The 13,303-nt window shown below is 46.8% G+C and overlaps 1 protein-coding gene across 1 annotated transcript in view; it reads left to right on the plus strand.

The window, feature by feature from the left end:
- marchf5 (membrane-associated ring finger (C3HC4) 5) overlaps window positions 1-13,011 on the plus strand; it is a 41,659-nt gene extending 28,648 nt beyond the window's left edge. Inside the window, exons 3-6 of the mRNA XM_063191766.1 lie at window positions 7,917-8,047; window positions 8,483-8,666; window positions 10,313-10,479; window positions 11,639-13,011. Of these exons, the coding sequence (XP_063047836.1) occupies window positions 7,917-8,047; window positions 8,483-8,666; window positions 10,313-10,479; window positions 11,639-11,764 (608 nt within the window). The 3' untranslated portion in view covers window positions 11,765-13,011. The remainder of the gene's footprint in view (window positions 1-7,916; window positions 8,048-8,482; window positions 8,667-10,312; window positions 10,480-11,638) is intronic.
- Window positions 13,012-13,303: the final 292 nt, after the last annotated feature.

Here is a 13,303-nt window from a genome sequence, read left to right on the forward strand (position 1 = left end):
TGGGTGTTTTCTCCTACTTCTGAGGTATGGTACCCTTCACTGCACCCTTGTCTCTCTCACTAATCTTCCACTGGCAACAGGGATAGCAGACCATCAGATTGCCTTGGCAGTGCCAACTCCTCCTCCTTCTCCCTGAACAAAAATAGTCTAAAATATTAGGATCACCCTCCTCTCCGAAGTAAACCCCTTGCCTTGCCACTCCCAAACACCAACCCCTACCCATCTCTATCCAATTCCTGTCCAATTTCTTCCCTCTCTCTCTCTCTTTTTTTTTCCCTCCCCTTCCCCCGGGTTCTTTCATTTTTAATTATCTTAATTATTGGAAGTGTTGCCAGTGGGCCGGGAGAGAACTGCTTCAGCTCTTTTCCTGTGCCAATAGCCATTAAGCATGACCCATTTCCCGGGGGCCAGGCAGCATGTTGTAAGCTTAATGCTTAGCCAGGGAGAATGCCAGGGAGATTGCAGTGGCAGCAACAGCCACAGCCGCAACCGCTCAACTATAGTCTATACCAGTGTTTCTCAAACTTTTACTGCGCGAGGACCACTTTGTTCCCCCAAAACTCTTCAGGGACCACCTGTCAACTGAACTGGCACTTGACGGGTGCTAATTTGACACTGCTAATTTCAATGCAGATCACTCACTTTTTATTCACATTATTGTGGTGAAACTAAGACTTCAGCTATTTTTAGTTTTGAAATAATGTTGCAAATATAGCTTACTGCTAGCTCGTCTTTGAAAAGAAGAAATCTCCTCGTGGACCACCTCTCAGTTCGGGTGTGAACCACCAGTGGTCCCTGGACCACACTTTGAGAATCACTGGTCTACACCCACCCTCCCCAAAAAAAACTAGAATGGATTAATGGTCTCCTGAGCAATCGATGGGCTCTGACCTGGCCGTGCACACACGCATGCACTATTCTTCTGAGTGGATGAAATGGCGACTCTTTTATTTTGAAATGGGAAGATTATCAAGAGCATCATTTTTAAATGGACGCTTCACTATGATGAATGTCTGTGGTTTTGGGATTTCTTTTTTTTTTTTTTGTCTTGCAAAGTGTCCTTCACACTTTATCGAGATCACTGCACACACACACACACACACACACACACACACACACACACACACACACACACACACACACACACACACACACACACACACACACACACACACACACAGCCATCACCGTTTATAGCGCCCTTGTAAATAGTAACGAGCCAGGCACATATAGTGATGGTCTCAGATTAGGTGGCAGCTATGGGGTGAGGGTGGGGGTTTTGGTCGTGGTGGTAGGTAGGCGGGTGGGTCAGTGACACAGACGAGCCCCAGGAATAAACAACAATATTTATCCTCACTCCCCAAATACTCCCAGGCTCACAAAACACCCCACACCCCTCCTCCCCTCCCCCCCCTCCGCCATGCTTCCCCAGGATGACTCGGCACATAAATAGGGATGGTGGGGAGGCAGGCCGGGTGAAGCAGCAGGGGGTTGGCATCTTTGGCTCCAGGAATAGACCTAAGAGGTTCACACAGGTGCTTTGAGAAGAGCTTGCTTGTGCTCAAGTAGAGCTGGGCTGTGCCAGGTGGTGTGTGTGTGTGTGTCTGTCTGTCTGTCTGCCTGCCTGCCTGCCTGCCTGCCTGCCTGTCTGTCTGTCTGGGCGCGTGTGTGTGCGTACGTGCATGTGTGTGTGTGTGGTCTTGATGAGAGAGATACAGTAGTTTACGTTTTTTTTTTCTAGTCAGGTGTAGAACTGTATACAACATTGTTGGTCCATAGATTGGAAACTGGTTTGCATGCATCGTCTGTGAACCTTGTTCTGTGATCATCACACATAATAATACTACTCCCAACTCCCCTTCCCATTGAACGTCGGGACATGCAGTACTCGCCACACTAGTGCCATGGCAACTGGTCCATGATTGCCATGGTCACGCAGCGTTGGGCAGCGCAACGCAACGCAATCCATCTCCCTCCCTAATCTGGAACAGGATGAAAAAGAGCCCTCCTCATCTCATCTCATCACTGCTGCCTCTTCAAGCACTTGAGGAACAGTGGTATGGCTCCAAATCGGAAGCTGTACTCTCTCTCTCTGTCTCTCTCTCTCTCTCTCTCTCTCTTTCTTTCTTTCTCTCTTTCTTTCTTTCTCTTTTCTTTCTTTCTTTCTTTCTTTCTTTCTTTCTTTCTTTCTTTCTTTCTTTCTTTCTTTCTTTCTCTCTTTCTTTCTCTCTTTCTTTCTCTCTTTCTTTCTCTCTTTTTTTGTCTCTGTCGATGTGTGTGTGAACAGGACCAGGAGTTTATTTTGGGCCCGCACCTGTGCCGAGCCCTCTGGGGTTCCTGTTATTAGCTTGATGGTCTGTTATTAATGGGATGGGCAGCGGTGGGGGCCAAATCCTGTGGTCATTTTAAACACTGCCCGACGGATATTTAACCACATTATCAGCTTGGTTGGGGGGGGTGCGTGTGTTTGTGCTGTGACATACAGACATACAGTGCTGTGTGAAAGAGACAGCGGCTGAGAGTTAACAGTATCTGAATGTGAGTGTGTGTGCGTGTGAATGATTCATTCGGAATGAGTGGTACAGAGAGGGAAAGAGAGATTTGAGTGTGTGTACTGCATGTGTGCCACCTCATTTTGGGGGTTCTGCCCCCCTCCCCCTCCCCCTCCCCGGGCTGGTCAGCCGCACTCCCATCTGGCCACTGGATCTCGTTCATCAGTTCCTGTCCCCTGCTGTCTCGGTTACCTGCCAAGCTGCGATCGGCTTTCACACCACTAATAGTCTTCCTGCCCGCCTGCCCGCCTGGGCCCTTTCACCAGACAGGTCACCTTTGAGCCGCCGACACCGTAAGCAAGCTCGTCAAGTACAGCAGAGTAGAGTAACGACCAAGAGCTACACAGCAAGCAAGAGCCTGCTACTACTGCTGCTACTACTGCTGCTATCGCTGCCTACTAGCAAATCCACCTGCGTAACAGCAGAGGACCGAAAGCTACTTTCTCCCTTGAACTCATTCAGGCGGCGATATGGCAGAGGCCAGCCTACCTAACTCCCTCCCTTCCTCCCTCCCTCCCCACTCCCATTCACCTCGCCTTCCTGTTCCTACTGCAGGACCACTGCATCACACACACACACACAGACGCACGCTCTAACATTTTCACACACACACACCCCTTTCAGCAGACAAGAAGGGGGGGTTTGTGGTGGAGCTATTTATAGAACATGGATGCCCCCTCTCAGTCCAACACCCCTCCACCTGCCATACTCCCTCTCTCTCTCTCCTTCCCTCTCTCTCTCTCTCTCTCTCTCTCTCTCTCTCTCTCTCTCTCTCTCTCTCTCTCTCCTTCTCTCTCTCTCTCTCTCTCTGAGGAAATCAGGTTGCCTTCTCGTAAATATTGCATGCTCTCCCCTGAGCCGCGGTGGAATGTGAGCTCGTTCCAGAGTAAGGAAGAGGAGAGGAGGAGGAGGAGGAGGAGGAGAGATAAGCCGGAGCATTGACTCTCTCTCTCTCTCTCTCTCTCTCTCTCTCTCTCTCTCTCTCTCTCTCTCTCTCTCTCTCACTGTCTCTCTCGCTCGCTCGCCCTCTCTCTCTCATACAAATACACACACACACACACACACACACACACACACACACACACACATACACACACAGTTTACTTCTTTATTTGGGTTAACTGATAGAGACCCACACTCTCCCCAACTCCCCTGGAGATCGACACCCAGGCCTCCTGGAGTGCAACCTGAGCGCGGGGTCATTGTTTGCCAACAGCAGCAGCAGCTCCACAGGCATGGAATGTGGACAACACCATATTGAAGGATTCATGGTTCAGCTTAGAGCACACAGGCAGGCTTACATACAGCACACACAAGGATACATTCTTACACAGACGCGCACGCGCACACACACACACACACACACACACACACACACACACACACCTGCACACTTCAGCTCACCAACTGGCTTGCACACACATCGTACCCACAGCACAGGCTGTCATCAGAAGAAGGTGTGTTAGCAACATGCTAGTACATTTCGCGTGTTGGTCCAATGCCATTTCTTGTTAAGTTGTTAAGGGCTATGCTACACAAAAGCGTTATGTGTCATGTGACCAGTAACATGCAAATTAAGTAATTTTCCAACGGTCCTGATGAATTTCTGTTACTAAACGATAAGTTGCTAAGCTCTGCCCTGACCAAAACCCTCACCTGTCAGTAAAGCAAAGTTTCTGCAACAGCGAATCAAGCTAGAATAAAGGTGAAATTGTGCCCAGACCAAAACCATTCCTAACCCTAATCTGTCACAGGGCGTTGTAGAGCACGAGTTAACATGCCAAAGCTTGGTGTGCACACCTGAAGACCGTGCACATCTGCGTTGTATTTTTATATGCATTGTCATGATGACGTGTTTGTATGCATTGTCATGTTTTATATGCGTTGTCATGATGACGTGTTTATATGCATTGTCATGTTTTATATACATTGTCATGATGACGTGTTTGTATGCATTGTCATGTTTTATATGCATTGTCATGATGACGTGTTTGTATGCATTGTCATGTTTTATATGCGTTGTCATGATGACGTGTTTATATGCATTGTCATGTTTTATATACATTGTCATGACGCACAGCCATAAGCAAACACTCACTTCTTACTCATGTGCACACACACACACACACACACACACACACACACACACACACACACACAGTGTACACACACACACAGTGTACACAAACACAAACACACACACACAAACACACAAACACTTATTTTATCTGTCACACATACACTTTAACAATTGATTTTAAAAGAAGAATCCCTTTTGTGGGTTGGTAATGTTATATTTTTTGTGGGGATATTGTTGCTGGTTGTCCAGAGGTCCGTCTAAGTGCAGTGCAGCAGCAAACGGCAGCAGCATGTTGTTCTGAAGGTCATGCGCCTAACCTGGTCTAGAGTGGGGAATACAAGAGAATAAGGCCACTACAAGAGAGTTTGGGAGTTAATTTGACATTCCAGCCCCAGCGGCCCTTGATCATCCCTCAAAGCCGCAGTTATTTTTGCCCCAAGCTACACTGAACAAAGATGGAATTTCATCTCAACTTGCCGGCCTTGCCCCCCCCCCTGTATTCGTGCGTGCGTGCGTGCGTGCGTGCGTGCGTGCTTGCGTGCGTGTGCGTCTGGCTGACTAGCTGCGTGCAACATGCGCAGAGTGTAGGTGTGTTTCCATCCATATGTGCCTCTATACCTTCTTATCAGTGTGGTTTTGAATTTCTTTGTGGCCGTGTGTTTGTGCAATCTGTGCATTCGATCTTACTGTGTGGATCAGTATCTCTACAGCAGCGTGTTTTGGAGTGTGTGTGTGTGCGCCCTTGTTTGTACTGTATGTGCGGATGTGTGTGCGCGTGCCCGTATGTTGCCCCGTGTATAAGTGTCTGTATGTGCAAGTGTGTGTACTTGTGTGCATGGCCCTGCATGTGTGTGTGCATGCATGTGTGCTCTGAGGTTAGGATCTTTTTTATCGGTGTGGTTTTGCCCCTTGTGCATGTGAGTGTTATGCATTATGTACCCGAGGTACAAGTAACAGAACATAATGAATAAGTCCAGATAAGCACAAGATGCAAAAAGTATTCCAGGTCGTCCCATCTCAGGATCTGACGAATACAACTTTATTGTTTTTTGCCACCATGTACAGAAATATCAGCAAGGTCTGGTCTGGTCTGGGTGTTCTGTCAGAAAGGGACACGATGCCAGTGCCAACAAGGCCCATTTCTACAGTCCGTCACACAGCATCAGTGATGCGAACAAATGGTTGTGTAAATTTACTTAACTCAAAAATAGATTGGCCCATGGAGTGGAAAATGAGTGTATAAATGTAAGTGTGTGTGTGTGTGTGTGCGTACATTACTGTATGCCCACGTATAAATACTCAAGGAAGCATAAAAATATCTAAAATGGCAAAAGCAGGTGTGTGTGTGTGCGTGTGCGTGTGCGTGTGCGTGTGCGTGTGCGTGTGCGTGTGCGTGTGCGTGTGTGTGTGTGTGTGTGTGTTGAGGGAGACTAGGCTGGATACACTCTTGTGTGGGTGAAACACTGACCCCTGCTGGACTGTTTGTCGCTCGTCCAACAGAGTGGCTTTGTCATGACAATGAGCAGCACAATATTCTGCATTAATCAATTGCCGTTAATAATATACCTACAAGTAAAATAGCCTTAGGGTATTCCTGTTTCTAACCGAAGTAGGGACTGACACAGGGTCTCGCTCTTACTCTCACTCTTGCACTTGCTTTCTCTCGCTCTCACTCTCTATCTGTCTCTCTCTCTTCTCTCTTCTCCCCATAGAGGTAGAAAATAACACTATGAAATGAAACGTATGAAAGCCCATTGGGAAACTCCAACTCCCATTGTCATTGTGACACAGCACTCCACAGCACACAAGTGAACACTGAACACAACGAAATTGCATTTATGCCTCACCCGTGCAAGGGGGCAGCCCTCAGTGGCGCCCCATGGGGAGCAGTGCGGTGGGACGGTACCATGCTCAGGGTACCTCAGTCATGGAGGAGGATGGGGGAGAGCACTGGTTGATTACTCCCCCCACCAACCTGGCGGGTCGGGAGTCGAACCGGCAACCTCTGGGATGCAAGAGAGGTGAAGGTAACGGAGAAGGAGGCTCACCTCTGTCAAAAATGGCTTAATCATGTGAAAATGTCCATCAACACACTATACAAAGACAATAGTTGAAGTGTGTTGCTAACTATGTTCATAAAATATATAATTTGACTTTTAAATGTATTTAATCGACTCATATGATTTAAGTAGATATTTAGCGTGACATTTCACATCTGGTCTTTGATTAATGTGTTACTTCATATTCACACAGTTTTAGTCAATTTTTGACAGGGGTGGGCGTGTTTTCCATTGAGTTGCATTGACTGAAGGTGCCTACACTACCTACGGAAGTTGGGAAGCTCCATGTGCCATTTCCCAGTGCTGTCGCAAATTGCTGTGTCACCTCTAGTGTTATTTTCTACCTCTATGCGTCTCCCCCTCATTTTCACACACACACACACACACACACACACACACACACACACACACACACACACACACACACACACACACACACACACGTCTACGCTTTTCCATGACAACAGGATTGTGCCATCTTCTCTCCTCAGCCAACAATGTCTCCAAATCCGTCTGGCTTTCTGTGCGTTGGATATTTCTGGCGGTGCTGAAATATTCAACATGAATATGTATTTCACCCACACACACACACACGCACACACACACACACACACACACACACACACACACACACACACACACACACACCATTGGAGCTGCAGTGTGCTTCATGCTAGTGTTGAGCCCAGATGCTGGGTCTCTTCTGCACCAGTCTTGCTGGGGATGGTCTTCTAGGCCAGTTACAGTAGAACAGAAAGCTGCTGGTGCTGTGTGCCTGTAAAGATTTTGACCACATACACACACACACATACACATACTTGGTGAGAGACAAATCTTTGCGCTTTTCTTTAGCTGTTTCTAACATCTCTCTCTCTCTCTCTCTCTCTTCTCTCATTCTGTTTCTGTCTGTCTCGGTCTCTGTCGCTCTCTCTTTCTCTCTCTCTCTCTCTCTCTCTCTCTCTCTCTCTCTCTTCTCTCATTCTGTCTCTATCTGTCTGTCTCTCTCTCTCTCTTCATAATGTGCGTCTCATACTGAATGGAAGTGTGTGTCGTGTACCGAATTTAATGTGTCATTTTAACTGGCAATGAAAAACAAAATTGAGAGCTGCTGTTACATTTCATTCTCTCTCTCTCTCTCTCTCTCTCTCTCTCTCTCTCTCTCTCTCTCTCTCTCTCTCTCTCTCTCTCTCTCTCTCTCTCTCTCTCTCTCTCCCTCCTCTGCAGGTCCTGTAGTGTACGTATTGGACCTGGCTGATCGTCTCATCTCTAAGGCCTGCCCCTTCGCAGCCGCCGGCATCATGGTGGGATCCATCTACTGGACGGCAGTCACCTACGGAGCTGTCACAGTCATGCAGGTCAGACACACATGTGTGTGTGTGCATTGGGCCTTCTTGGCCTGATGGTTTTGGGGATTCGAATAAAGTTTTGAATCCCATAGCAAGCAAGAGGAATTTGGGTGCTCTCATCCATGGCTGAAGTGCACCTAACTCCACGTTACTCCAGGGACTGTAGCCAATACCCTGTACTCGAATACCTGGAAGTTGCTTTTCTACTTTTGCTGCTCATTTCTTTCTAATGCATTTACTACAGCGACTAATGATGTTTGTAATGCCAATAACCAAAACAAGAAGGAAGTGCAACACATGAAGTGTTTGGAAATAACAGTAACTGTATGCATGCCCTGTTGATGGCAGAAAAAGACACACCTTTGATTTATTGATTGTGTGTGTGTGCTTGTATGTGCTTGTGTGTGTGTGTGTGTGTGCGTGTGTGTGTGCTATGCATGACAGGTGGTGGGCCACAAAGAGGGCCTGGACGTGATGGAGAGGGCAGACCCCCTCTTCCTCCTGATTGGCTTGCCCACCATCCCCGTCATGCTTATCCTGGGCAAGATGATTCGCTGGGAGGACTATGTGCTCCGCCTCTGGAGGAAGTACTCCAGCAAGCTCCACATCCTCGACAAGATCTTCCCAGGTGAGCTTTCAGAGCAGGAAACTACTCTACTCTACTCTGCTATTGTACTCCAGCAAGCCCCACATCCTGGACAAGATATTCCCAGATGAACCTCTTTTCTCTCTATTATGTAACTGTGTTTTTTTTCCTTTTGGTACCTCACAATCCTCCCCAACAACAGAACCCTCTCCCCTCCATGAAAATATCCCCCATCTCCCATCTCCAAAATAAGAGCCAAGGCCTCTCCACTACAGAAGGATGAGGGTCTAGCTAGCCACTAATGTGACCACAGGTGGAGATGCTTAGAAGCATTTGATGTGGTTTCCTCTCTCCTGGCCAGTCCAAATGGTGGTCTTTATGTCCATTTGGTCATTAAGTTTAGAGAGCTTGACCACTCAACCACACTCAGATGTGACCAGCGTGAGTAGCAGACATAAACTCAAGTGGTCATTCTCTGGGAGTGGGAGACAGCGTCCAGCCTTAGTCAAGCATCTCCCTGCTGGTACTTCAGCCCAGTAATTGCCAACAGCCTCACAATATACTAAGCATTGTGATACGGGAGGCACAATACAATACACTACACATTGAGATACAGTGATGCAATGTGTCAGAATACAGTGGTGTTCATTTATAATTACAAATGGTTTATGTATACTGATGATATGTTTCACTCCTAAATAAAAGTAAGTGTATAGACTTCTTTCTACTGATTAGGCTTGGTATGGGCAAATACCGGACGCAAATGTGTGTCACGACAATACAGGGGTCACGATGTAATGCGTGTATCATAAAGAGGCCAGATACCACATCATGCCATCACAGTTTTTTGTGCTCCTTTACTGGTATTCCCAGAACCCCAATAACTCATACGACACCAGTCTATGTCTGTATGGGAAAGCAAGAAATGTAATTTCAAATTCTTTGTATGACCAGTGCATGTAAAGAAATTGACAATAAAACCTACTTGACTACTTGACTTGACTTGACATACCTCTGCAACACAACACAGCAGGCCCTGCTGAAACTGCACAGAGGGGCTGCCCCACTGGTGATTTTTCCCTGGTGATGGCATTTGTGTGTGTGTGTGTGTGTGTGTGTGTGTGTGTGTGTGTGTGTGTGTGTGTGTGTGTGTGTGTGTGTGTGTGTGTGTGTGTGTGTGTGTGTGTGTGTGTGTGTGTGTGTGTGTGTGTGTGTGGTTTTTTTTTTTAAACCTTTGTACAAGTTGATACTTTGCTTACAAATCATTGCAAAGAAGTCTGTGTGTGTGTGTTTGCTTGCGCATGTGTGCACACTCTGGGTGGTGTTTTTCCACTAGCCTCAACAGTCAGTGTCAAGTGATTGATTAGGAGGCAGCCCCCAGACTCAAGCACAACCCAGTGACCTTCTCCTTTGCACTTCCAGCCTACACGCGCGCACACACACACGCACATGCGTGCGTACACACACACACACACACACACGCACATGTGTACACACACACACACGCACATACATATGCACGCACACACATTCAAACTCATGAATACCTTCAGACTCAAGATTTGGGTATTTCAGTTCCTACACACAAAGACACACAAGAGCCAGGTAAGAGCCAGGCATATCAACCAATCAACACATCAACCTCAACCAAATACACCTGCGCTTTCTCCCCTACCCTCTCTCCACAGGGATTGGACGGCCGGTGCCCAGGATCCCAGCTGAGGCCAGCCCATTGGCCGATCACGTGTCGGCCACACGGATCCTGTGTGGGGCGCTGGTCTTCCCCACCATCGCCACCATCGTGGGCAAGCTGATGTTTAGCAGCGTCAACTCCAACCTCCAGAGGACCATACTGGTACGGGCCTTCTTCTTGTTCCTCTTCTTCTTCCTCTTCATGTTCCTCTTCTTGTTCCTCTTCTTGTTCCTCTTCTTCTTCTTCTTCTTCTTCTTCTTCTTCTTCTTCTTCTTCTTCTTCTTCTTCTTCTTCTTCTTCTTCTTCTTCTTCTTCTTCTTCTTCTTCTTCTTCTTCTTCTTCTTCTTCTTCTTCTTCTTCTTCTTCTTCTTCTTCTTCTTCTTCTTCAAACTGTTCAAATACATTGACCTTAGCCTAGGAAATCCCATGCTACTTTGCACAATCGTTCTGATCTGAAAGACAGCATGGAATCTATCCCTTAGTGAGGGTTCCCGATCATTGTCTCCAATCAAAGAGCAGAGAGACGTGGAAAAGCGTTGACTGCAGTTTGTTTGAATAGACACAACTGATTATGGTCTACATTTGCCAAATGATGCACATTCATAACGCCCAATAAACAGCCGTCGTCAATCGTAAGCCACACACCCCCTACGGGATTTACAGTAGACTGGTTTCCAGACTATATCTAACTTGTGGCTAGGCCTGGTGGTAACCAGGCAACATTGAGCTGCATGTGTAGCACAATTTAATCAAGACAAGTTGTGTCAAATCAAAGTCATTGGTTCCTCGAAAGTTCTAAGTTTTAATAAGCTTGACTTCTTGGACATGAGCCCTTCATTAGTGCTCATTAAAAGTTTTGTGGAAATGTATTGCTGATATTTTGATCTTTGACCTCACTCTGAAATATTTGATGTTTGGCCTACTCAAATTTTTCTTCTCTTTTTTTTATCTGGTCTTTTGAATCCTCAATGTAACTTTCTGGCCCATTTTTGGTGACCTTTTTGACCTTGGTAGTACCAGAGCAGACATTGCTTTGGCCCCTCTCTTTCATGCTGTCACCAGGGGCAGTCCCACAGCGCGGTCCCTTGCCCTTAGACTGAATCTGCCTGCAGCATTGGCTGTTAATCTCACCTAATGTAGGCCACATCGGCGCCCTAGAACACCCAACATCATGGATCCTGCAGGAACAATTACCACAGTACCTGGTGACACTCAACCCAGTCTTGTTTTTCCTTTCTTTTTTCTCTCTCTCTCTCTCTCTCTCTCTCTCTCTCTCTCTCTCTCTCTCTCTCTCTCTCTCTCTCTCTCTCTCTCTGTGCAGGGAGGAATTGCGTTTGTGGCCATCAAGGGAGCCTTTAAGGTGTACTTCAAGCAGCAGCAGTACCTCCGGCAAGCCCACCGCAGGATCCTCAACTTCCCAGAGCAGGAGGAGGCCTCGTCGGCCTAAGCAGCAGACGACACCAGAGGGAGTGAGGACCTCCAGCAAGATGACATGGCCCTACAGGACAGGACAAGACAGGACAGGATGGATGCAAGCATTGACTGAAGTCTTGTTTGCCTGTCCGCCAGCCTGTCCGTTTGCCTGTAGGCCATTGAAAGACATCCTAAAAAAGATATGGATGGACAGACAGATAGGCATGACATGACCAGTCAGGACACTGTGGATGGATTGACTTCTCATTTGCCGCCCGCCCGCCTGTCAGTCTGCCTGTCTGTCTGTCTGTCTGTCTGTCTGCCTGCCTGTTGTCTCTTGATGGAGACCCTGAAAGAGAGCCGGACGGACAGACAGACACACGCTTAGCTCCAGTGGCCATGTTTGTTGCCTCCTTTCTTCCAAGTCCCCTTCCCCACACGCACACACATGAACACTTTCTGCAGGGGTCATGCCAGCTTTGGACAGAGGCTGCTGGGACAGTGGACAGCATAAGCCTCCCTGAACTCCAGCAAGAGCACCTAGCAAGCAAGAAATACAACAGTGGACACTTACAACCGTGCACGCATGCACGCCACACACACACACGGACACACGCTCACCCCTCTGAATGTGACGCCCCTTCTGTCGTATCTTTGGGATCTTCACCCCCAACCCTCAACCTCCGGGGCCCAATAGAGCCAAGTCGATTTGGTTTTGTTTGTTTTGTCGCTTTTAATAACTTTGTGTTTTAAAGATTAATTATGTACCACATACGCGGGACATTTTGTTGTTGTTTTTTATTGTTATTATTAATTGTACAAAATAAATTGGTTGTTTTAAATAGGTTAATTAATTTGTTTTGCAGTGATCCGAGCTGGAAATAATTCCTTCCTAATTGCGTTTTGAGGAGGAAGTCTTAGGACGACGGAGCCACATGTGATGAAATGGCCATCTTGTAAAAATGCATCCTACTACAGTAGCACTTGACTTCATAGCACCTTTTACACGTGTTGAATCAACAACAAAAGGATATGAAATTTGAAGATGTTCCTTTATATATCATGGGGGTTTGTGAGGCTCCTAGAAAAGAATGATTTGTGAAAAAGAAGAGGAGTAAAAAAAGAAAAAGGAAAAAAAGACATGAACTAAGCAAGCGTTGTACTATCACAGTTTAAGCCTCGGGACTGTTGTTCCTCGATTATTAAGCTCTGTTTAAAACTGACTTTTAAGCACATGTTAACATGATGATCATGATAAGCAGGCTAAGCATCTATTCCATAGTCTGCCTGAGGGTGTGCGTGTTCTTCAGCAGAATACCATGTGTGTTGTGATGAGCATGTGTAACTATGGGTAGACACGTTTTAAGCAATGTCATTAGAATAGCTTTTACTGGGACTTACAGTAAGCGCTGTGTTGCCAGCACCCATTAGCGTTTCCTTTTCCTTCAGTCACATTTAGGAAGACACATAAAAGTCCAAACCTTTAAAAACAGAAATGAAGATCAGAGCTTTTCTTTTATTATACCAAGGACTCCTGGCAGTCCGTCAGTTGTGCTCAGCAGGCTTTGAAACT

Source organism: Engraulis encrasicolus, chromosome 24 (genome assembly GCF_034702125.1).
Source record: "Engraulis encrasicolus isolate BLACKSEA-1 chromosome 24, IST_EnEncr_1.0, whole genome shotgun sequence".
Lineage (NCBI taxonomy): Eukaryota > Metazoa > Chordata > Actinopteri > Clupeiformes > Engraulidae > Engraulis > Engraulis encrasicolus.